The sequence below is a fragment of the Falco rusticolus genome, chromosome 15, assembly GCF_015220075.1.
Source record: "Falco rusticolus isolate bFalRus1 chromosome 15, bFalRus1.pri, whole genome shotgun sequence".
In the NCBI taxonomy this organism is placed as follows: Eukaryota; Metazoa; Chordata; class Aves; order Falconiformes; family Falconidae; genus Falco; species Falco rusticolus.
The window spans coordinates 4,817,014-4,843,923 of record NC_051201.1 but is presented as its reverse complement, the minus strand read 5'-3'; the positions used below and the strand labels follow the sequence as shown (position 1 = coordinate 4,843,923).

At 35.9% G+C, this 26,910-nt stretch overlaps 1 protein-coding gene across 2 annotated transcripts in view; it reads left to right on the top strand.

Moving 5' to 3' along the window:
* Positions 1 to 26,910, top strand: part of CDH13 (cadherin 13) — a 505,317-nt gene that overhangs the window by 218,702 nt on the left and 259,705 nt on the right. For both annotated transcript variants that reach the window (XM_037408727.1, XM_037408725.1), the window contains exon 5: positions 20,363 to 20,515. In XM_037408727.1, coding sequence (XP_037264624.1) covers positions 20,363 to 20,515 — 153 coding nt within the window. The remainder of the gene's footprint in view (positions 1 to 20,362; positions 20,516 to 26,910) is intronic.

Below are 26,910 nucleotides of genomic sequence, written 5' to 3'. Positions count from 1 at the left end.
CCCCTAACCTCCCTTAAAAAGTGAAAGTCCTGTCAAAATGAAAGAGTAACTACTGGTAAAGGTTTTTCAAGTATTTTTGAAAATAGTGTGTGCCTTGGGAAGGAAGCTGTGTTGCATTGCAGATGTTCTGAATGAAGGAAGAGGACAGGAGTCTGAAGGAGCATCTCAAGCTGGAGTGTCCAAAGAAGTAGGTGCAGAGCAAACCAGAAAAATGAGTATTATGAAATAGCAAAGTCCAAATTTGAAGGGAGGTCAAACAGGGAATTACTGAATTCATAACTATGGTATGTGACTACTCACAAGCATTGGCTTTGCTTGCGCTGGAATGTGGGTGTCATATACTGCCCATCCTTTTTAGAAAAGACCCTGGGAAGCCTTGAAATGCCATAGGAACTACAGCCAACTGAGTCCCATTCCCACGCTAGGGGAATCATTCAAAGCCAAGCTGTAACAGTCACTGGAAAGTGAATAGTCAACATGGCTCTTTTAAAGGCAAGTCATACCTCATAAATGTATGAAGATCTGTGAAGGAGTCAAAGGTGTAGATAAAACTGATCCATAAACTATACTGGGATTTCTCTACTAAGAGGGAATACTTTCTTTTAGCTAAGAAAGTTTGAAAAATCAGTGTGGAAATTTACAGAGGGAAGTGTTCTGTACAGGCAGCAGCCCCAGACTGGCCTCTCCAGCAGTGATGCCAGTCCAGACTCAGGCAGGGTCAGATACACAAACGCAGCACACACAAAGATGGTCAGAAGGTGTTTAATCGCCTCAGTGTTGCAACGAGGGGTCCCCAGTAGTTTCCTGAGTGAGGTAAGCAGCAAGTGGGGAGGTCCCTGGCACCATGGAGTGATAGTTCATCGTGGAGAACAATGGGCAGGAGATTCTTAAGCTTTTATGTGAGTTAGTGCACGAGCATGAAGTGTTATAATTACCTAAGCATCCTTGCAAGTAATCATGTGAAAAGAGCATGCCTAGCTCTGGGAAAATGCCTCATACATAACACATTTGGGAAGACTTAACCAAGGACAATATAAGTAACAATATATTACAATGTAGAATAAACAGCACAGAGTGCTTCATTATTAGGAATGTGGCTTATAGCTGTAGTGACCTCCATCTCCTATGTCCTCACTGTTCTTCTGTATTTAACCCTACCAAGAAGGCTTTACCAATGTGTTTTCAATGATTCATACAGTGATTTGTGATGCTTAACACAATAAAAAATTATCTGTAAAAGCAGATATTTAGGTGAAGGGAGTTTTTATATCATCCAAAATGATTCAAGAGAGTGACAATGAAAATATCGTGGTGTTGCAGAAGAATTTAACAGTATGGAACGATTGAGTTTGTTGATAACTGCAGATTAATATCTACAAAAATAATATTATATAAAATTCAAGAGCAGTTCTGGAACCATTGTGGATTTGTTTCTGAAAAGGTAAACTCAATCCCTAACAGTTACTAGATGTCAAATAGAAATTTGTATTTTGTGTTCTTGTCATACTATCTTCAAAAGGATGCAGCAGACCTAAAGGAGCTTCAGAGAAGGGCAATGTAGATAACCAAAGGTAAGAAAATGAGAGTTTAAATGGAACGAGGCTCATCATGTTTGAAAGAAGCAATTAAGGATGGATATGATAGTGCTCTAGAGAATTGTTGATTGCATGTTGGAAACAGGAACATTTGTCTACTCTTTTCCCTGCTGGAGAACTAAGGAACTTCCATTGATTACCAGGTGGTGGATTGAAAGAAAAAAATTCTGTTTGTCAAGTATTGTGGCACTCCACTTATTGTCACAAGATATAAAGGCCAAAGGCGAGGGGTATACTTCTTGCTATTATCCCTGATGGTTTGACCTCTGATGCTGGTACAGGGTAGTATCAGTCATTGTTACAGGCAGAATATAGGAGCAGGTGTTTCCTGGGACTGACCAGTGACCATCCTTATGTAATTTGCATCATATATGCAAAATACAAATGTATGTGTATCGTTCATCTTTGAATTGCATGTTATTTTTACTGCTCTTTGCAAAGATAACAAACTGCAAAAAGATTTCAGGGTGGTTGCCCAAATACGTTCTTTGCAGTTTAAGCTTTTGTTCTTCTAAATACAATTTATATCATGCAAATGTGTCTGGAAAGTAGAGAGAAAGGGTGAGGAATGTCTGACTTGTTTGTCTTCAGATATTGCTTTATTATTTATAGAGTCATTCAGCATTTCAAAAGCATGCAGGCAATGTTAGAAATAAAAAGCTGTTTCTGAAAGTAGTGAGATTTAAGTTACGAAAGCCCACATTTTCAGGGGAATTTAGGTCCCTCATTTCCTTTGCTATGATGGTGTGTAATCCACAGTTAGGAAGCAGAGTTAAACACTTATTTCTTCTGACATTTATGAGCATTTGAGCACCTCCAGCTCTCCTGTAATGTAAAAGCAAATATTAGAATGTCTATTTATTGAAATAGGTAGTAAAAGGCAGTGGTCAGTAGGAGCCACTCTGTCTTCCATGGAGTGCAGCTCTCTGAGCAGGTCCCCAAAAGCCTCTGGAGAAGTTCTGGATGTTCCTGAATATTGCGTAGCTCCTACAGCTGCTCAGAAAGAAATCCCTTGTCTTTAGTGTGACTCCTTTTGGAGAAAAATGCTGTCTTGTTTTTTTAAAGTGCTATTGTCATTTGATTTGGTTCCTTACTGCTATTCACACCTGTGATGCTGGGCTGACATGTATGCTGTTTTCAGGTAAAATTAACCTAATATATTAACCATGAGAAGTTGTCCCTGAAGGTTAAGGTCATTTGAAGTTCGGCTTTTTAATTGGGTTATTTAAGGCTTCACTTCTACTTCTTCACCTACAAGGCACTGGAGATAGGCTAAATTTAGCAACTCTGTTTTCTGATGTTTATTTTCTAGATATATGTATTTCCTATTACTCAAAGAAGTGAAATGCACAGAGATGCTGTGTGTTATGAGTGATAAAACTGTAATATCTAGTTTTCAGTAACATATAGTGCTGTGATAGGTAACAGAATTTAAGGGTACAGAATATGTCTGATATCCACTAAATACTATTGTACATTAGCAATGTTTTTGTTACTGTATGGTAAGCAGACATGCTGTGCCATAAATCAAAACTGTCATTGTAATGAGAAAAATAACTCTAGTCTTAATTGTGTAAATTGAGGGTTTAAATTTTTGCACATACTGGTATGTTTAAATTGTTGTACTGCTCTGTAAATTTAGTTTAAGGCTGATATACAGTGTTGTCAGTTGAAAATTTCTAAGATATGCTAAAGTGATGAATGTAGCGAAGTAATCCTAACTGATGAGAGATAGGTTTTCTTGCCTATTGATTTCTTTGGCTGAAATTGAAATGAATGATTTGTAATTGAAAAGACTTGACTGTTCTTCCTAAATACCAATTTCAAAACACTCTCTGGTCTTCATATTATCTGGTGGTCCTGGGACTGTTTTAAGATCTTTCTGTATTCTAGACAAAGTAAGTATAGCCATAGAAACATTCATATTAAGGTGATTTTCATTACTAATAAAATTAGTAGACCTTGGAAATATACTTGGAAAAGTATATAGTTAGTAATGCCATTTATTTGAGAATTGTGATCATGTGCCTGAAGCATTAATTTTTTTAAAAAATTAAACAAAAGTCTGATCCTGGGGAAAATAACTTGCTTTGTTAATCTGAAGGTTTGCCTTACCTCATTAATTATCCCTACAGTTTCAAAGCTGCATTTCCCTTAAATTAGGAGAGAAAAACATTTATTTTAGGTATGTTGCTGAATGCTTTGTGAAGATGGATGCAGTCTTATGCCTTCATCATTGTATGTGTCAGCTTATTGTTCAGAGGATCTCCAAATATTTTTATTCTGTTTTGGGGAGTTCATAATCCTCTAGATAAGTCCAGTCCTTTTTGCCTGAGAGTGCAATTTGAATGTTGCTATATTAATATATATTAAGATTAAAGCAGGTGCATTATTATAAGCAACATGCTTTATATTTATTATCATTAGAGATTTTAGTCATTCTATAACTGCAGTTAAACAGAGGGAGACTGCAATTAATTACATAAGAAATAGTGCTTAACTCTTTAATTCTAAAGCATGAAAGTAGAGTAGTGATCTGACCCTGTATCAGATGATGTGTGGATTGTGCTATTTGTTAAAACTGAGTTGAAGAAATATCTATGAAAACTAGGTATTTTTTTGAGTTACACCTATATAATTGGAGTCAAATATGGCCATATATGATTATAGATTATTTTTAATAATGTCAGTTAGTACAAATAAGAACTGGTTAGTATGAAGTGGAAAAGGCCATGAAATTAAATCATGTTTTCCTTTTGAGGTGTCTGTTCTCTTTTCTCTTTGTTAGTAAGCCAGTGCCTTCTCATAGCTATGTTTTGAACAAGGTATAAAACCAAGCCCCAGGATGGTTGTGGCTACTTACAGTAATTGCACAATACAGCTGAATCCTCTCTCTGTACAGTACAGGTGGAGCAGGTACTGGTTGGATATATATATATATTGCCAGTTTAAAATGGTACTGAAAATCTACATTTCTATTTTGTTTCTATTTTAATTCCATCATTATAAAGATAAATCATGCTCATTGCACATAATAAGTAAAAACCCTGATATCAATGAATTAAGGGAATCACCAAAGCCCCAGTTTACTCGGAGCAGACTGCCTTCCAGACACTAACATCGGCTTCACGTTCCTGACCAACCTGAAGCAGAAAGCCACGTGTGCAGGTCAGAGCTGCTGGCATCCACATAACCCCTGGTGTGAATCACTCTCCAAGGCTCCATTGTGCCAGATATTGCCAGAGCACAGCTCAGCATAGCTTTTTTTTTTTTGTGGAATCCTGGTGTGTCTCAGAGAAGCAGTCAGGTTTATATCAGATTCATCCCTACTAAAGAGGTTTGAACAGCTTTTTTTAAGAACTCCTTGACTCCTAAACTTATGAGAAGCAAGACCTCATTGCTACAAGAAAATGTTTTTTACATTTAGAATACTTCATACAAATATCCCACTGGTGGGTTTTGTTGTTTTGTTTTGGCTTTGTTTTATTTTTCCCCTCTGGTTTATTCCATGTGAAGACTTTTGCTTCTTGAATATCTTTAGTCTTTTTTTCTTCAATCTCAACTAAAGTGTTAAACACTTTTTTTTTCTCCCACACTAATAGCTACATTTACATTCTGCAAGATATAGAATGCATAGCCATTATCCACCACACTTATGTATGTAACAGTTTAATAATTTAACAGCTTAAACTTTCACAAAAATCTTACCATTATATTTAAATTGTATTTTTTGACATTGAACAATTTCTGGTAAGCAATTGTATGTGACTGGAAATCATATAATTTTTCAGAGTTAGAAAAGATAATGCTGCTACAGGTAGGGAAAAAAGTCTTGTATTTAGTCACAAGAGGACTAGAAAGCCTGGGAAGGTTTTGTTTGGGGTTTTTTGGGGAAAAAAAATGATGTTTTAATTGTATAATAACTGGAATTAAGATTTATGTGTTGATAATTGATAAACTCATGGGCTGACACTAACTAGCAAAGTACTGTTGCCTTAAAAAAAAAAGAAAAAAGAAAAGATTCAATCTTCTTCTATTGCCTACAATATTTTTTTTTGTCTTCAGGCAACCACTGGGCAACATGAAGAAGTTTTGTTATAGGACCTTGTGTGTGTTTACCATCCAGTTCATTCCTCTAAAAAGTAAATTTCATTCCACTTAAGGAAAAGAATTTCTGTTCTTTGTATTTTATAGGTTCTTGAATCCTAAATTTTTAATAGCTGGTATTGAAGCCTTAAAATATAATTACATTATTAGATTATAACATAGAATATTTTTTCTGCAGGCTTAGATGTCATGAAATATTGGGGTTTTTTAAAGTATATTTGTTATGAAAAGACATAAGCTATGTATTGATGGACAAGGTTTCATAAAAAATAGCAAAGCTCAGTTGCATATGGGATAAAACCAAAGATAAATGACCAAGAAGAAGTTTTTGAGGCTGAAACTTTCTTTTTTTTTTCTTAAATGGTGATATACATGAGAACTTTAATGTCTGTTAGGTAGCTGAGAGAAAGTTATTTTCTAAAAGAATACAGTATAGATAGTGTGTTACTGAGTTCAATCTACAGCTTCCTATAAAGATCATCTTAAACTTTGTTTCATATCTAGACAGAGCATTTACAGTTTAAGCCCATCTCTAACAATTATTGGTTAAAACATCCAAAGGTTATCATGTGTAATCTTGAAGGAAAGGAAGCTATTACTCAAGATTTTACTGAATTCTGAGTTTGTAGATTTAATTTTTTTGTTGTTGGATTCTTTTGCAAAAGTAGACAATGGTGATTGTGAAAATTATAGCTTCATGCTACTTTATAGTAGTTTTATTTGTTACATAGTGGAAGTTGAGGGAAAGACCTTTATCAATGTGCTTTGAAAATTTGGAAAATGTTTTGAAGAATCTGTCTCATCTGAATTAAAGGGATTTTTTGCTTGTGATGGTCAACAAGATACTGATTTAGCTGAATTCTTACATAAGGCTTCTTAATCAGAGATTGCAGAAAACTTTAATTACAATGTAATTAATCACACCACAGTGTTAACATTATGTTTGCTTGTGTAGATTATCTGTTACTTATTCTCAGAGATATCAATAAATCTTCATAAATTTACAACTATCAGAGCTAAAAGCAAGCAGTTATTTCCAATACCTTTGAAATCACTTCAGTGTTTTAGATGATATCTGTAGGCAATTTTTTGAAATATTTGGAGTTCTTTTTCTAAATTAGTTGTTAGATTAAATCAGGTTAACATTTCTTTTATAGCAGAAAATATCAGTGGCAATTTAGATGATTAATGTAATACCTGCTAAATACTGTCATTGTAAAAGATCTCGCTATGTTAAAAAGATAATTAACAGAACCTCTATTTTCTGTTACAAATTTGGTCTTTTTTTCCACAGTGCAAAACCTCTGGTAACCTGAGGTATACATTATTACTGCTTTATGCCCTACTTCCTTAGTAAAGCATTTGTTCCAATGACAGTGCAAATTTTAATATGCAGTTTGATTTAACACCATGAACTGAACTAGGGATTTGTATTAGTAACTGCGAAAGATAAGTGCGTGTTTGACTTGCTACCTGCAAACTTTTAGGTGTCATTTCTCTTGCTGACTAGCATAGACTGAAGAGAAACTTCTGAAAGCACATTAATGTTTGCATGCACATACGTTACAATTTATCTTAATTTATAGATGCCAATTTTTGTATATGCATATGTTTATGCATGTGTATTTGTATAAAAATCTGTGTCAATATGAGAAAACTATAACAAAGATGCGCTCACTTGGAATTAAGACAACTTTTGCTTTGCTGAGTCAGAAAATGTAGATGAGATGTACATATTTAAATGTTATGGCTCAGCTTCTAATTTTTCTAGGAAGGAAATTATATAATTTGAATGAATTATCACACTAACCTAGAGTGACTGTTTTCTCCGTAAATTAAGTTTGTAATTGATGTTACTGCAAAATTGAATTAAATAGCTTTGCAAGTTCAAAATGAGGTGTACTGAGGAATCTCGATGCAAATAAACATAAATAATACTTTATTGTCTATGATTTTGTTGGAGAGAACCCTAGCTACAGACTGGTGAAGACCTTTTTACAGTGTATATGTGGAGATAAAGTAAGTTCTTGGTGGCTACCAGTAAAAAGAACCATATTGATTTCATGATAGCTATCAGCAATTCATGATTTGATCCGTTTGTGGGTTTGTAGAAATTTAGCGCTAGTTTTTAGAAGTACGCTCTAAAAAACTTCTGTATTTTTGTCAAGTACCTTGGAAAGAACAAATGTTCCATTTTCTGGGGCTCAACAAACACCTTAAATTATTGTATGGTTTAGCGTGTTGTATCTTGAGGAAACAGCATACTTGTATTGAAAACTGTTAGGTAGAACTAAAACCACCAGGGAATAAATTGCAAAACCTCCAATGAAAATGTTAGGATCAGAGATTCACCATTCAATTTTTCTACCTACTCGAGCAGAAGCAGTCAAATTTATCAAGGCGTAGTTATAACTTCCTTTTGAGTATATAACATTATCACTAACTACTGCCATGTTGTCTTTCTGTTAGATCTCCAAACACAGCCTAAGCAATGAGGGCCTGCATAAACAGACGTTATGGGAGATTTTATATTGACTCTAATAGACTTGGAGTTGAGGATGGTCACAGTTGTCTCCTGTAATGTTGAATTGAAACTAACTGTAAAATGTACTGTAGTAATAAAAAGTGGATAAAAGAGAGGTGCGAAAATAACCTTAAAGAGTGTTCATGGGTATTTGTTCTTTGAATTTCAATATTCCTTTCACAGGTTTAGGACATACTGTTTTCTTCTATGTCTATAAATGCAGCCAAAATAGCTCTGTTACGTCTGATCGTCAAAGCATGTATTTCCTAACCATTGACAAAATTACGTGAGATGTTTGATAAACAAGTGGTGTGTAGTAGTGGCTTTGTGTCCTATGATAGCTCAAAATTCTCACCCAGGCAGCAGAAAGTTCAACACTGAAGAATTTGAATGGGACATTGGACTTCGCTATACAGGAGTGCAGGATTATAAATAATGATTATTTTTCACTGTGATTTCAGAGTTGTATTTTTTTCAATCTCATTCAATCTTATTAGCATTTTTGTTTCAACCTTGAAAGATTTGGGAAAGTCATTTGTGCAGCCCTTTGGTAGTAGACCAGGTTCTTTAGATACAGTAGATTTTTCTGGGTATCTGATTCCCTGGCTAGAGCTGCTTTCCTGGCTCCCTGTTAGACAGCTTTTCACAATGCATAGCTTTTTCATCATATACTTCCTCTTTTATTAAGTTTAAGAGTTCCTCTTAGCCCAAGTTTGTCAAGTATAGGTCTTGTCTTCGAAGGCTGTTTCAGGTATTGCTATTAACTGCAAATCTGAGTATACAGCTTTGCAGCACAGTAAATGAATATTAAATTTAGATAACTTTTAATTCTGACTACTTGAAGACAGTAATAATATACGTGGAAGACAATAACTGACATGCTCTACAACAGTGTACCATATCTATTATTGAAGCTTATTTGTTCCATTACTCTAGAGATCTTCCAGCTTTTAGAAGTTTAAATCGAAGTTTAAGTTCTGTAGATTGACAATGACTAGTTTGGCAATTGTGTGTTCTTTTCAGCTCATTTCATCTTGATTGATTCCAAAATTCCCCAGCATGATTCTGTGAAGCGATATACATATAAGACTGTATTGCAATTATATAGTCATCTGAAAGCTTCTTAAGAAAGTAATGTAACTCTGTCACTAATTGCAACTCTATCAAGATGTTCGCATGTTATAACCTGTACTTTGATACATTACATTTCTAACTCTAGCAAGAGTTGGCCAAGCATTCAGCAAGGTTAAAACCTGACCTCTTTGAAGTGGGAAAGTGAATCAGAGTTGGTGGCAGCTTTTTAACAGAAGGTGATAATTTGTGAAATGTATGGTGGATTTTGAACCTTTATCTTTGGGGAAGACAGGGGAAAAAAGGAAGAAAAGGAAAAGAACAAATGATGTATTGAAAAGACCATAACAGAATACTGAAGGCATGTTTCACCATGCTTTGTTAGTGACACCATCATTGACAAAACCAAATTATTTCAGAACCCCAGGTCTGGATTAACTTGGAATCTGAAACTTTGTTAATGGTGGTAAAGTCATTTATAGAATTGCTAACAAAAAAGACTTTCAATTAATGCTTTTACTATTAAAAGTTGGGTAATCAAGGAATGGTGGTGTTAAAATGCTTATTAGCCCCCTCTGGAAATTAACAGCTACAGAAAGCTAGTCTGTCCTTTGGAAACAGAAGAGAGCATGAAGGGGTGAAGTTTTCAGAAAAGCAGAGCAAATGTTGATGAGGCTGTCTGAGCCTTGGTGAGTGAGGTAACTGCTAAGCTGTCATGACAACTTGCACTTTTTTTTTTGTTGTTTTTGGAGCGAGCATGATGTTGTGTGGAGATCCCAGATTCCTATATGTGTTCCCTGGCTGGGTAATCATGCCTGCGGCACTCTATGCAATAAACTGGGTAACCCCTCACTCAGCAGAGAAATACCAATTTGAAGAGCAGAAGTCACTAAAAGATTTGAAATGCTCTGTATTGGTAGCAGTTTTACCAACCTTTTTTTTTTTCACACCTAGCTAATGAGATTTCAGTACTTTAAAGCTGCAGAAACAAAGGCAATGTAGCACAATTGGTACTATCTGCAAAAGATGGAAGGAGCGTAAAAAAACCAAAAAGCACATGGAAAAAGAATGTACACTTAACAGAGCAATGTAGGGAAACAAAAACATTTCTGAGACTCAAATTCATTTATATAACCATCCAGTGATCTAAGGAGGAAAGCAGGTTTTAGTGGTATTAGTTGTGGGCTTGGGTGTGGATGGTTGCCTTTCCACAGAGACAAGTGGAGCAAGGCTTGGGGGTCAGTTCTGAGTCCACTGCATGTTACTTGGCATGCTGGCAATGTAGGCTTCTTTTCCACTTCCCACAGGTTACAGACACTCTGACTTAGCTTAAATCCTTTATTTGATCTTAAGTCAGGCTGAATATTATACTAAGTGTGAGCAGGATTGTTGCCTAATTGCGTACCTTTTAAGCTGTCATTGTAGGTGGGTCAGTATAGAGCTGAATAGTGTTTTTGTGTTATAAATGAGCAACACAAATCTGATAAAGCTTCCGTCTGTCATACTTGAATTCATTCTAGTTCACCCCTGTTCCAGTTATGTGTTCACACATAATTGTTTCTAATTATATAATAAAAATAATAAAAAACACCTAAGAGTTCCTAATGAATTATATTTTGTCTATTTTTTCTAGCCATGAGTTAGAATAAAATCAGTAGTAGAGTAACAATAATTACACTATTTTTTTTCTAAGGCTATTGCAGTTACATGCATGTAGGTAAAAAAAGTTAATCTGGTTTGTGTTGACATTGTTAACTTTAAGGGCCAATACCAGAAAACACAAATTATATTTACCATTCATGACTTTAACTTAGATTTCTGCCTATCGCTTCTGTTAAGTTGCATATACTTACAGCTGTTTAAAATTGACCTCTGACAGTTAACCATTTAAGATGGAGAGTGAAGTGGACCCATTGTTAAAATCTTAAATGAGTTTAGAGAATGAAAATTAAAATCCTTTATTTTCAGCATAAAGCATCATAAAGCATTGTTGTTAATAGAACTGTTAAGTTCTTCATTAGATTAAAATGTTTAAAGTTTTAAATATCTGAGATAACTGTCAAATATAGCTACCATCTGTCCTTGACAGAAGCGCCAACATCTGCTGAGATGCAGACCTGTGACTTCTAGATAAGTTTCTATACACAGAAAAATATTTATCTTCTTACTATGACCTTCCATGCACAAGATGTGAGCCATGGATTTGTTTCCTAGGGAACTAGTGACTGAGGAAAATCTATAATTAGATCTGTAGGTTGTTTGCTACAAATGGGAATTGGGTGCTAAGCAGGTTTTTAAAGTATCCAGAAGTATTACTTTAATGTAATAGAACCAAATTCTTTAAAATGCCCTTCATCGTGATATTTCTTTTTTAATATCTTCAATTAAAATTTTTAAATACTTTTGATAGAGTACTTTTTCCTCTAGGTTCATTGTAACTGCAAAGTATTTTCAAAAATCAAGACTCAGCCAGTTGCTAGTTAAAACAAAAATAAAATTAGACACATCTTCCAATAAATTTCTTAAACTGAATCTTAGTTTTCAAGAGTGGTTTTAGGTGAATCATTTTCAGCAGCTCCATTTTTCTCATTTTATTACTCCTATTCAGTTCCTCAGGTTGGCTCTGCAACTTCAGTGCCTTATTCTGCAATTCCAATTACTCTACCCGGCTGGAAGTTCCCATTTAATCCAGATCTTGATTTCTTTCTTTGCTGCATGCATGGATCTAAAGATAACATTTGTAGTGAAGTCCCATGGGCAATAATTGTAGCTGCAGGGAGGGGAAGCAGCTAGGTTTTTTATATTCTCCAGACAACCCAGGGCAGACTTCTCTAGACCTTATCAGCAGATTATTTTAGCCTGGGCACAGTGCAGCTGAGATGCTTCTGTGTTGCTTCCAGTCTGGTGCTAAATCAGCACACATATGCCTTCTTGGATGCTGCAAAAGTGGCCTTCAGTAATAATTAAGACTTTGATCTTATTTGGAATAAATAGTACTGTGAGAGACCTGGGAAAAGGTACTGTAAATTGGCTCTTCTCTTCCGCTCTTGTAGATTTAGCTACATGTGTAGTGATTAGAAGTTATGTATTCTGTTTTAGGTCCTGAATTACTGCAATTAAAAACCATTAAATGTTGTAATGTTGTCTCTGCATTTTTGCCTTTTTAGATTTGTGATAAATGTGCAATAAAGCACCTCTATAAACCAGAATATCCTTTTTTTTTTTTTTTTAAGGGCATCCTTAGAGTTCTTCATTAGTATTGTCAATCACAGTCAGATTTTTCCAAACAACTGACCATAGCTTTTGAGCCACTCTGGCTGTCACTTAAGAAACAGTCGTCCTCAAATTCCTTCAACTAACAGGTTTTGTTGCAAGTTGATAACTTAAGCATCAATTAAAATGTGGTGATCGGATGGCTGCTGAAAGGCCAGGTCAGCCAGTGAAATATCCAGGCCTTCTGTGACAAGTAATACTTCTAAGTCTTTTTCCTCTGAGATTATGAAAAACTGTTTGCAAATTCTGTGCTGTCAGTAGGATGATGTTGTTGTGTACTGAACCCAGAGTTTGCAGATATATATGTGAAATCAACCATTACTTAAGAAAAGGGGAAGTGAAAATTACTTTTAATGAATCCTTTGCTCTTCATAAATTAAAAGGAACCTGCTACAAAATATAATGCACATCTTGATGTGTTCATCGAATTACTTCGATCTATGAGCAAATTCTCACTGTTAGCTATTTATATTGGTTAAAATCCTCAAATATGTTGCAATTGTACATGAAACCTGCAGGCCCCTGTGCTACAACTGATTCTTCAAGGGCAATTGTTGCATCTGAGTACAGCTATGATAATGAACCTCAGGCTGAAGGGATCCATTGGTTCACAGGGCTTCCACATGCATGAATTCATTGTGTTTAATTTGGACACCTGTACATCCTACTAGAAAATTGATCTGAATTTTGTAGATGTTTATGCATAATTATGATAAAACACCATTATGCTGAGAAGTTATTCTTTTGGTTGAATATAAAACACCCTATTTTTTTGATTATTGTAAAAATATCTCAAAAAATGAGCACTGGTGGTGAAACAGCTTCACTAGTTTTCAATATATTAATTTCATCCATTAAGATATTTTGTTGAAATATTTGTCTATAAAATTTATTAAACTTCTCAAACTTGAGATTTAGAGTTGTTTTTATTAGTTACTAAAACATTGCATTTGCACTGGTGTATATGAAATAATAGTTGGTACAGTAACTTCTATAGGAAGTAAAGCCCCAGTCCAACAAAATACCTATATATATCATCTGTATTTCAAGCAATATGAGTTCAATTTTTTTAACATACATAAAGTTCTCAATACCTGAGATAGCTGATAAGAGTATTCATGTAGTTTTGTCTGGATTGCTCCAGGCAAGGAACATTTGTACCATTTGCAGCCGCCAACCAGCCTTGCAAATGTGCATCAAAAATATGCTACAACTATATGCTTTAGTTCTCACAATGTTGTTCCTAAATTTGACACTTCCTGGAATGTTTTCCATACAAAGCTCTTAGTTAAGATGCTAAAAAATAAAAAAATCTCTTGAGAATACACCATATCGGTGTATGATTTTTCATTTTCATAATTCATTTAATTTCAGCTCCTGGTTATTTCTTTATTTCAATGTTAGATCTCTGACAGTTGGCATAAAAGTTTCAACATTTAAGGTGTTAGTACACCCCGTACTCAACGCCTTAGAAATTTGATACAGCTATTAAAAAGTCTTTAGTTTACAGATGCACAATTGTAATAGTACATGCCCCTGTTTGAGGAACTTTTTTTGGTAGTTCATAAGAAACTTAAGAAAGCAATGAGAAAGAATGTAAATAAGTACTGACTAATCTTGTAATAGTACTTTTGTCCAGTGGCCACTGAATATGTTGAAGTGTACAATGAAGTGCAAAATTCAGACACGCTTCAGTTATGTGTTTCACCTAGTTAAAACTGAGTCTTGGGGATCTGGCATAGAAAATACATTTTTGAAGTTTAAAATAACTGAATTATGGCTTTCTTCACTGAGTTAAGTCTGTTGTGTATATAGATTTTTCAGTCTGGGAGATATATATATATTTTCTTATTAGGAATGTCAACAGCATCAAGCAAAATATTTTTGTAGTTGATGACACAGAAGCAATGTCTGTTGTTCTACAAGTAGTTTTCACCAGCTGTGGTTCCCCCAGAAACCAAACTGTTCACCTTGACTTTGTGTTCCTTTACCTCAGCTGTCATAGGAGGTTGGGTCAGTGTTGTGTATTCATATTGCTGCTCACATTTCCCTTTTCATTCTGCGCTTGTGGTTTCTGGAGTACTGTTCCAGTGCAAGTGTAAATATTAGAATTTGAGTGATTGGTTGACTGGTTGGTTTAAGCTTTGCAGTGAAAGCACATGGTCTAGGAGATTTATACAGCTTTGAAAATCTTGCCTCATAGACTGGAGATTGAAAAGTGATCTGGAAATGTTTTGAGATTTAGAACTGTGGCATTGCCTGCATTTTTGTATTGTATAAGTATCTTTATTTGCTGAAGTTTTGTTCTGTTGTGTACTTGAATTTTGCAAATATTGTTCATATGTGTCTATATTAATTTAGCTTGTGTTTTGGATAACATACAGGATGGGCATCTGTCCGGATGTGTTTTGATTGGTGATCTAATTAAGCTAATAGCAAGGATTACTATGTGAACAAGAAGACTGTTACCTAAAATATCTACTGTCTTATAGTATATTGTTTTATCCCCAATTATCATCAACGAAGGATATAGCTGCTTACAGAAGCTTTATAATTTCTGTTTTCACTTATGTGAATAAGTCACCTGGGTGTTCTTGGCTATCACCTGTATACTCAATGAATTTGGAAGAAAGTCCTAGTCAGAGAGAAAGCAAAGGTCAGATTTGGCTAGCATGTCTCCCTTTGTCAAAGAGCAGAATTTGGTTCCCATGCTTAACCGATTTATCTAGTATTTAATTAATTGGCTAGCAGTATCGAGAACCAATAGATGTAATAAATTATTAAACTCAGCAAATTATATAAATTGCTTTCTAACCATGGTCTATGTATGTTTATCTTATAGTAATGAAGCAGTTTCTGTTGGTTAGTGCTTTTGAATAATGATGGGAATATTTGGCATTTGTTTTGGTTGAAAGATTATTGGAGTTAGTATGGAGCAGAGGGAGCCTCTGACTGCAAAGAGTGATTTTCAGTATGGCCGGACAGGAAGTGTCTGTTTAAATATGTTTAAGATATCTAAACAATGGGCCTAAACCAGTCTGTGGAGCATAGTGATTAAAGGAAAAAATAGTTCACCTCTAAGTATTCCGCAGATAAATGTGCATTCTAGGAGACTAGGGGAGAGAAACTCCAAAACTAAATACCACCACCACCCCACTGCCCCCCAAAACCCCCCACGAGAGAGTGTGTAATGCTCTGAAATGAAAAGTACTGGGGTACAACCTAAATATTCCTGTCTGAGGGTGGGATTTGTTTTCTGACTGAAAGGTGAAACTGATATGGTGCATCTCAAATTCAGATGGTGTAGAGAACTAAGAAATTATGGAAGTGGTTGAGGCAAATACTTTATAAAGAATGAAACTGGTAAACTGGGATGGTGCTGTTAAGGACAGATTTGCTGGGGTTGCAGAACTGTGAAGTCTTACTCTGGGGGAAGTGTGGTTTTTCTGTACTTCAGTATTTCTTTCTCTCTTGGGAGTATTCTGATTTACTTTCATGATAAACCCGTAACAACAGGGGGATCACATTGCTGAAATGAGTTGAGCTGGAAGGGATACGTAATGTCAGCTGAAAAATAGCACTTGGTAAATATGTTTTGGCCAGGGTTCAGCAAAAACCAGATCCTGTCAGCTAAGTAACACTCTGTTTTCTTCAAAGTGTCTTTTAGTTAGGCAGAATTGTACAGTCTCCGCCTTTTTGGAAAAAAGAAATAAAATACTGGTTTGTCTTGGTGGTCCTGACAAGGCTAGCATGGATTGCTTCACTTTTCAATACCTTTATTCTCTGATGTACCCTTGACATTGGAAAGTGTTATCAGGTGTGGGGAAGTGAGTGATGTCTAAGTCTACATCAAATACTGTCCTTTGGGTCCTGGGTGAGGAAATAGCCCTCAAGAGTCTGTTTTAGTGGAATGCTCAGCTGGAATCTGTTGTGTCTATGCATCCTGCCCACGCAAAGTCAAATCTCTTCTGGACTGTGAGATCAGAACTAGAAAAATGAAATAGGTAGAAAGTGGGGGGAAGATTAAGTATGCCTGCTGTTGTGGTTTAACCCTGGCCGGCGACTAAGCACCATGCAACTGCTTGCTCACTCTCCTCACAGTGGGATGGGGAGAGGATCAGAAGAGTAAAAGTGAGAAAGCTTGTGGATTGAGATAAAGCAAAAGCCACACACACAAGCAAAGCAAACCAAGGAATTAATTCACTACTTTCCATCAGCAGGCAGGTGTTCGGCCATCTCCAGGAAAGCAGGGCTCCATCACACATAGAGGTTACTTGAAAAGACAAATGTCATAATGCCGAATGTCCCCCCTTCTTCCTTTTCCCCCAGCTTATATATACTCAGCTTGACGTCATATGGTATGGAATAGCCCTTTGGCCAGTTCAGCTCTCCTGGCTGTATCCCCTACCAATGTCCTGTGCCCCTCCAGCCCTTTCGTTGGCAGGGCCTGAGAAACTTAGAAGTCCTTGGCTTAGTACAAACATCACCCAGCAACAATCAAAGCCATCAGCGTGCTGTCAGCATTGTTCTCACACCAAATCCAAAACTCATCACTGCACCAGCTACTAAGAAGAAAATTAATTCTGTCCCAGCTGAAACCAGGACGCTGCCTTGTCCCTGTCCTCAGTACATGGATGCTTGGGTCTATGCTACCTGAACTGGACCATTTCCTAAGAATGAAGAGTCTATATGTGATGCATGGCCACTGTCATATCATGCAGACATTTTCAATATTATAACCTGCACTGAAGTTCCAAGAGCTGTGAATAAATTACAGAAATAAATGTTTCTGTCTGGGTTTCAGGTAGTAGTAACTGTGGGAAAGTAATTTACGTGTTTTAGAAACATAAAAATGACATCCCAAAGTAAACATTCCAGCAGAAATAATCTGGCCTTGTTTTTTCTCAGCCAGTAAATTGAGAAAGCATCGCTGTGTAAATACATTGTAAGCTAGGAAGTTTTCATATGAACAGTGCTGTGTTTATGACAGTGTTCTGAATAGCAGTCTTGCCAGAGGAGATGTCAGACAATCTTCCTGTTCTTTCTTCTTTGCTCTTGTTAAAGCATCAAACCATATGGCAAATTAAGCCTGTTTTTTTATTAAACTTTTCATTGTACTGAGCTTAGTGTGAACTGGGAAATGCACTTTCTTTGAACTATGCAGCCATTATATAAGGATCTTAATTAGGAGATGTTAATGTTTTTCCTTACATTCCTGGGAGTTTATAGCTCCCTCTTGTGGCTAATTAAACTTTTTAAAGGATCTTATTTCTGAAAATTACTTTTTGTGCGACCATCATTGCTCTGGAAAAAAAGATGCAGTGGCACATAGAGGATCTTTAACTTGGGCTTCTTATTACTATACCAAGCATAAGTCGCTGTGCTGTAACTAGATGCATAGATGGGCAAATAGATAGGAGAGAAAGGTCTGTACATACTTGCACCATGAATGTGACGGCTTTCTGAAGCTTTAAAATGGACACATTTAGTCATTTAGAAAAAATTCTGCTGTCTGGTAACTCTGTTGGTCCTATACATTATAAACTGAAGAGCGGTTTACAGCTAAAGCAAGGGTGAGATATGGGATGTGTCATAACTCCAAGGAGTACAAAACTTTTAGGTACCACATTGGGATGTCTTGCCACCAACCTCAGGGTTAAAATCTTTGCCAGATTTAGAGTTAAGAACAAATTTTTCCTCTGGTCAGGTTTGCAGGGACTCTTAATACACCTGCTTTTCTATCTAGTCTGGAGAAAGCTCTGTATGTGATTATCTGGAATTTTTCTGTTAAGTTCCCTTGCAGAGCCCATTATTTGTTTTGCTTTCTTTCTGTTGCTTGTTAGAACTGGGGCGTTGTGCTTATACTACATCTTAAATTCGTGGTAAACAGTTGGGTAATGTTTGAAGGCTATGGTAGAAATGGCTGTTGTGTAGGTGCCTTTGAATTAGATTTTTATGCTGGCCTGTGGCTGACTTCAGGCCTTTCAAATCACTGTTCTTATATTGGATGGGAAGATGCACTTGTATTGTAAGTCTCAGAAATCAGGGCAGGAGATGATCAGTTCATCTTTTCCCTACAAAAGTGAGCAATGGTCGTGACATTGCAAAATTGTAAGCATAGCTTTATGTTAAGAAAAACACATATTTTTAGTCTTGCTGTAAAAAATACCAGAGATTGGTTAGAAAATGAACTGAACAGCAGGTAATTTTTCAGTAGGAACTGTTAAGTTTCAGTTTCATCACAAAACCTGAAGTTACAAAGTTACTTTGCCCTTTTGTCATCTGCAGTGTTGTCTGTCTCTGTGTTTTGGCATGACATACTCAAAAATACATGAAAAGAAAACTTCATCCATTAGTGTTTCTGACTTGGAAGGAGAAAGGAAAAAAAGGTGAAACGAGTTTTTACTTTGAAATTTCTCCCTTCCCCAAAGGGTTTGAGAATTGAAACTTTATCTTTGGGACTCCTGTTTTCCTATTTCATAACTTGTGGCCATTTTTCCCTCAATTAAAATAAAGGAATAACAATTATGGAGTGAAGTCAAAATCTCTCTGCCCAGTAATCTGCAAACCAGTGTTGCTGAACCCACAGCAACAGGGCAACAAACATGTATTTCCTCAGGGACGTTATTAAACACCCTGCATATTTATTGTCTCAAAATGGGAAGAGGTCCAGATTTCTAAGGCCACTTTTTCCTTTCCTCTTCCTGAGCTGTAATTCAGACCAGCATATATTTGACTTAATGTTTCTGTAGAAATATTAGCAATATAAAATATTTAGAAACAAAAGAACATGAAACAGCAAAAGAGAGGAGTATCTTGGCAAGATTGTCAGCCTTAAAGGGCAAGATTAATTTATAAACCTTCTAGATTCTATTGTACAAATACAAATTTGCAAAGCATGTAGCTTATAACAAACATTGTTTATCTCTGCAATATATGCTATATGCTACTGTCACTTATATGAGATAGCCTTGAAATGGGATTTTTAGGGATGTTTGTTTTCTTATGGGGAAATAAGGTTGTGATAGTAACAAGGAAATTCTGAGATATAGAGATATATATATAAAAATATACACATAAATTTGGAAAGTGGAAGAATTCCAACTGTGTGACTAAGCAGGGTTCGGGCCAGGATACCCAGATGTTTTCATGAGGAGTTTTTTCCCCTTGGTTTAAAATCCTGGGAAAGGAGCAGTGTAAAGGGGAACAGGGGGAAAAAAAAGCGATCTGAAATAAGTCTATTTTGTAATGACTTTATGATGGCTAATAAAACAGCCTGACTAATTGGAAAATAATGTGCAATGGCTCTCTGGTATTGTAAGGGTTGTTGTGAAATAAGTACGCTTTATGCTGCTCAGTGGAACACATTTTTTTCTTGCTTGTTTTTTTTTTTTTTAAGTTTGTAGCTGTTTAATCTATTTAACTGAAAAACTAAACAGAATTAAATAAAATGTCAAATTCTAGACGTAGAACGAATACAGTAGCAATAGGATAATAGAAACTTTAAGCAGTGAAATAGAAGATAGTAAAGATAGGCTGGGAACCAGTTAAGTACATGAGTAGCTTTTCCAGAGTTTAACATAAGAATTGTACAGCGTTTTCTGAATGACTGAAACAATAATTTATGGTTATATGTTACATTATTATAATGAACTATATTTTATAGTTATATATTATTGGCAGGGAATATACCTCATCATTAGGTAAAAGATTGAAATGGCTTATGTAGTTTCATAATGATTTTTAAAGTTTTTATAATATGGTCTGTAACTTCTGGTTTTCTGCCTCGCAGGTCATCAGAAGTGAAGGGACAGAGGGAGCAAAGTTTCGACTCTCTGGAAAGGGAGTAGATCAAGATCCAAAAGGAATTTTTAGAATCAATGAAATCAGTGGGGATGTCTCCGTGACCCGAGCCCTTGATAGAGAAGCAATTGCCAATTATGAGGTGAGTACTCATAGCTAAATGATCTCTGCCTCTGTGTTGATAACATATATTTTTTGAATGCGTATTTGCTTTTGAAAGGGCTGCAGTTATTGAAGACTAAATTGCAGGTGCTGTCCTATAAAATTCCCAAAAGAAGCATTTGTCCTTTGGAAATGGTAAATGTGTTTATTTTTACGTGCAATCGAAACTCTACTCTGCTTTCTGCATGTAATTTCTGTCATTTATCTTTAGTCAAAATACTGTCTGAACATCTTGTATGCATTTGAATTGTGAATACAAAATTATGTTTGGACAAAAGAAGATTTTTTTTCAGGAAGTTGCTACTAAGGTACTACATGGTTATACTTCTTTTTTGTTATGAAGCTGTCAATGGAATATACTATTCAACTCCATTTTTAGTAATGTGTATCTTTTAGCAGAGATAAAGAAGATTCTGTTAATATGAAAATATTAGCAGATAAATCTCTGTCAAATGTAAGTCTCCTACAAAGATTTTGCTAAAGATGCCTTTACTTGTCAATAAATGCTGTGTTTCTCCCCGTTGAAATTCTAATAAATGATCCCTGAAATCTGCAAAGTAGCTGCACCACAATGTCCTGAAGTGCATAGTATAAATAGAAGATATGTCAATTCATGTTTTCATTCTAGCTCTTGAAATGTACAATCAGATAAGTTGTGTCTGGCCACTTCAATACAGATGAGCAGCAGAATTCAAAACATGAAATGGTTAGTACATTTGCATCTTGCCACTTCTGCCACAGCATGGGGGACTGACATCTGTATCCTCATGTGAGCAGTGAGCACACAGCATTCCAGCTCATGTGGGTGGCACAGGCTCTGGTGGCAGTTCTGACTGCCATCCCTGACCGCTACGTTTTGTCTTCTGCAGCGTAGTAATCACTACTTGTACTTTCAATGCTGTTTCTTTCCTCCTCTGGAAGAGTTTGCCAGTTAGATGACTAGTCATACTTGCTCAAACAGTACTGTTAAAATTTATCATATGTTGGTTTTCAACACTTAAACATCTATTTCTCATCCGGGTCTACAGTGAAATGTATGTTAACCACTCGCATAGGATTTATGGTAGTTACTGATGTCCTTCTTATAAGAAAAACATTGCAGTTTCTCTTTTTAACACTGTTCCTTGTCTTCATTTACCAGCTGTTTCTTATTTTATCAGTGGCTTTCAACTTTAATGTATTCAGTATACACCTTGCATATTTTTTTACTGGAAAATCATAGTAGTCTTTTCAACCTAATGCATCAAACCACAAATGGCCCTCCTATGATCTGACAAAGTATACGCTTAAATTAAGGCAAAAACATTTCCCTAGAGGAGCCTTTTTGAAGCAATGAAAGTTATATACAAATAGTGCAGTGTGGTAGATTATCCAGAGGAATGTGAATGCATATCCTTATAGGCTGTAGTGCTTTCTAACCTGTTATATAGCACTCTGCTCAGCATGCTCACTGGCATCCTGTTGTGCAAAATGTAGTTGAAAAAGTTATGTAGGAGAACCCTCAATTTGATTAGCCTGCCTTTGAATCCAGCCCATTGTTTTCCAATAAAGATGTATCGTGGTGTCAGGAAGGCAGCAGGATTTTCCCCTCTGATTTCCTTGGTGCATGGAAAGATGAATTACCTGAAAGACCCTTAAATTTCTCTCAAGTGTTTCTGTTTTCTGGTTTTGTTGTAGCTCCCCCCTGCCCAGTATTGATGCCTTAAAAGACAAAGTTCAAAGCAAAGGACAAACAAGGAAAGAATAGATAGATCTCCATGAAAAAATAAAAGTTCTTTGCAAGTCATCATACTATCAGTGGTGGGGCAAGAATAAAAACATGAAATCTGTTTGAATCCTTCCAACTACACAGACAGGGTGCTGTGCATGAGCACTGATTTATTTTCTATGCCTAGTTCATGTACACTCAGGATAAGAACTAAAAAAATATTTATAGGGCAAAAAATAGAGCTTTTGTGATTGCAGTATTTCGTAGAACTTTGCAGATTTTACTATCCATGTATCACAAAATGTTTTAAATTAGCTAAGAATATTTAATCTAAAAATGTGTTGTAGTTGTTTTCATTAAGTGTTTGAAATTCTGCTTTTTGCTGCCCTTTCTCCTGCACATTTGGAGGCTGGGTGACACAGCAAAAGTCCAAAAGCCACTACATTGAGATTAGCCATTAGTATTATTTTTTTCTTATGTGTATAGAACTATGCCAATGAAATTGTGTTTACCAAGGGAAAAAAAGTAGATGCTTCTGGTGTGCTTGTCCAGGTAACTTTGTGGGATGCCTGCTTTAAGGTCAAAGAATGTCAGTCAGCTTCAGTTTTAAGTGAAAGCTGTTTATGAAGAACATCAAGAGGATGTAAGGATGTTGTTATGCCTAGCACAGACAGGCAAAACTGTGTAGTAATTCCTTTTTTCTTCTAAAGAGGTTTGATAAAGAACATCCTGATAGGAGTTCCCGGGGTCAGAGTAAACCAGTGGATTTACTTTGAATGGTTTTATTTTGGGGCTTGCTACAGCCTGTTGATGAAACTACTAAATGATGCTCTGAAGAAGGGGCTTAAGCAGAATATGGGCATATTATTGAATTGCTTCTGGCTTGGTGAGATAAGCAGGTAGCCTACAGCCCGTATTTAGTGGGAGCAAAAGGTGTTCGGTTGTACAAATATGCTCTCAAAAATATTCTTTCATTTTCTCTCAAGATTTGAATAAATAAGACCAGTTGGAAATTTCAGAAAATGCAATGGCAAATCATTTATTAGTGTTGAAAAATGCAGATGTTTAAAAACAAATGAAGGAACTGGGTGGGGAGACCTAAGATGGAGTTTCTAGTCCAAATCATTGAGGTACCTACCATCCAAAAATTGCCGATATCTATTGCAATTCTAGAGTCACTTCAGATCCATAGTCTTTTCTGATTCCAACAGAGCGGAAATATTAATGAGTTTTCAGTTGCATTTTTTAGCAAAAAAATCAAGTGCTTCTAAAAAGATCTGCAGAAACAGAACAAAAGGATTCCAATGAAGTTGGTAGTCTGTACTAAGTGTTGATAAAACAGTAGTGCACTGGGAAACAACATTTCAGATACAGAGCCAGTGAAGACTGCCTGAAAAACAGTGGTTATAGGGTAATCTGTTAATTAAAAACACTGAGCTCATTTTCAAAACCTCACATTTATGTAGATGATGTATTTGTAAGCAGAATGCTTTCATGCAAGTAAAAGCAGAAAGAGTTGCATATATCGATTACCATGACCAAGATGATAAAAACTGTGAAGTAAAAGAACTATGTTTTGTTCTTTACTCGAAGTTAGATAGGCTCAGAAGAACTGGGAACAATATTCTATTAACTTTTTGCAGTTAATGCATCAAATTTTGGTTAGACATTCCTTGGATACAGGACAAAGCCTGAAGTTCTATATACTTGTTTCCCGTCACTTATCACTGCATGTAATCCCTGCAGCAGTAAAATCCAGTTCTGTAACCTCTTAAGCATCAGTGGCAAAGAGCCATCTGGTCAATAGGGGACTTTCAATTGAGTCTCAAGATTTTAAAGGATGTTGCCATTGTTGATGGGCTTTTTCATAACTGCTTGCCAAGTGTAAATATGTGTGGAAGAGAAATAATCAGAAAGTGATTTTTTGCAAGCATGAAATGAGGAAGCTTGATAAAACTATTCAGCGACAGTGGGCAAATTAAAGCTGTGACCAAATTTACCTAGGCAATTTGGACTGTTAATGAAGAGTTAGTTTTAATTACTTTTTAGGTAAAGAGCTTTATTTGCTTTAGAAAATACTTAACAAGCAGAGGTGTGAAATCAGCTTTCAGATTTTCTTATAATGACAGATCACAATTCTGTGAAAGGACACCTTGCAACTGGTAGTGACAGACAGAGATATTTAGAAAACTTATGTTAACAGGCCTGAAAAGCAAATTAGAAGTATTCGTTCTATGTAGTACTGTTTTTACGTGTTGGATAACAGGTAGACTGAGAACAAGATAAAGAATTCAGACCAATCAACAGCAATCAAATCTCTAGTGTGAACTGCTTCAGTTTAGGTTACGTGAAACTGTTGTTTCTGTGACAGAGGCATATATTTAAGATGATGATGCAGTCCTAATGGACTCTATTTCTATGTTAAATATGGAACAAATAATGGAATGCTTCCCAATCATAAGGAAAACTACCCAAAGAGTATTTTGTGAGAAAGATTTTTAAGTACTTGAATGCATTTTTGCAGATACTTGAAAGTAATACTGTAGCAAAAAACTAGAAGTGAACAGCTGTAAATCATCCTGTAAGAGGAACGAATTTGTCTTCTGTGTAAGTCCACTTTAGTGCAGCCACATCCTTTCCAGAATCATTTATCATACCTGGTATTGAATCTCTGCCCCATGTGGTGTGGAGATGCATAGCCAGCACACAGAAGCATGCTTCTCTTTGAGAGGGAAAACCACAAACTTGCTTCTAATTTCAAGATAGGTATAAAATGTATTTTAATCTGGGTTGTCTGTAGTGGCAGAATTGTCTGAAGTGTAAGTGATCTGCTCTGACCTGAGATGAAACCAGTTGATGGGAATGTCAGACTTCAGTCATGTCCCACTAGTATCCCAAAAAAAAAAAAAAGTCACTCAGCCTTTGGTGGCAGGAGGGGTTTGGTCTTGTAGAGGTTTCAATTGCAATAAAATGTGCTTGATTTAATCTAAGCATCAGCAATAAGACCAAACTGTGTGTGTTAGACCTTGTAAAAAAAAAAAAAACAAACTTGGGATAATGAGTGAGTACAAGATTTCAGGGAGGAATCCTGATATTTTAACAAGGAGAAAAGAAAGAAAAAATCACTGGGGGTGGGGGTGGGGAAGAGTTCTTGTGCAGATATTGGATTTGTTATTAATAAGCTGGAAACTGATTCATATAAATGAGCTGTAGTTACATCAACTGACATAAAGCTGAAAATTCTGGCAGTGAAAATGATCTCTGTAGCTTGCGTTACATATGTGTATGTAGAGAATACTTGAGATGTTTTGTTAGGGGTTTTTTTCTTTATAATGATAAGTTTACATATACATTCATTAATGTATTCATATGTTGGAGCACCAGGTAAATTCAGAGAGGACTATTTTGAATTAATTCCATATTTTGACTACAGATAGAAAAATGAACACTGACTGAGAAAGTGCCATTAGGTTGTTGCCTGGCAGCATTACTTGAAATTTAACTATCCCTACATGGACTTTTCAGTAAGCAAGCTGATGATAACGCCTATGCAAAAGAGGAAAAATCATCACTATGAATGCTAAAAATAATGATTTGCTCTAGGTAGGTTCTGAAAAAAACATGAGAAGCCTCTTGAAAAAACACTGAATTTCCTCTGTCATGGCTGCACATGAAGGAACTGCAGGATGTTCCATATCCGAAGGTAGACATAATAATCTTAACCTATCACAGAGACTTATGTCTCAGCAGTCGTACTCTGTTCATATAATAGTCACAGACTGTAATTTCTGCAAACCTATGTTAGCACAGCATCAGGCTTAGCATCAGAAATTGGTCAATTCATAGTTGAAACTCAGTTTAATTGGCATTATTCCCATATAGGCATTTTCATATAGGAAGAAGAGATCAACTCTACTTTTATATCGGAATCCCTTCTACTTCAACAAATCTTGAAGATCAAAATGCCAGAAGTTACGATAGTCTGCTCTGGGGGTAACATTACTCTGTTGTTAATGTTCTTTGTGAAACTTTCACTGTGGCCAAAATTTTTGGAGCAGCAAAGTTTCATTTCTGTTGATGGTGTGTGAGGCTGATGCAGTGTTCATGTGATCACACAAGTTCTGTTACTGGGAAAGAACTGCATCAGTTACACAAATCTCATCCCTCAGCAACACCTTTATTCCAGTGCAACTTCTCAGTGTAGCCTGGCTGAGATGCCTTGAATGAATTTAAGGTTCTTGATATGAGGCTCTGTATGTCTCTTTATCTCTCATCAAGTGGCTGTTGCTGTCTGTAATCTCTAATAAAGCATTCTGTCCATAAAATAGGATTATGCTACAGAGGATTCTACGAATCTTATGGAAACTTGTTCTTTGTTCTGACAATACTGGCTTGGTATTGAACTTTGTTTCTGACATGATTGTTCATGACTTAGCACTCCTTACTTGTGTGGGGAAAGGATGAAGTAAATGTATCTACCAATCTAAAAAATCCCACTTTTCATCTAAAAACTAAAAGTCATGGATTAGTCAAAAAATTGTTGCTTCCTGTTCTTATGTAACAAAGGCATTTAGACATAGAAAGACTTTTATTAGGATGACAAAAAAATGGAGAAAAACAGGTGTGGCTTGTTAAAAGATAATTAGTATTTCTTGAATCTTTTTTTT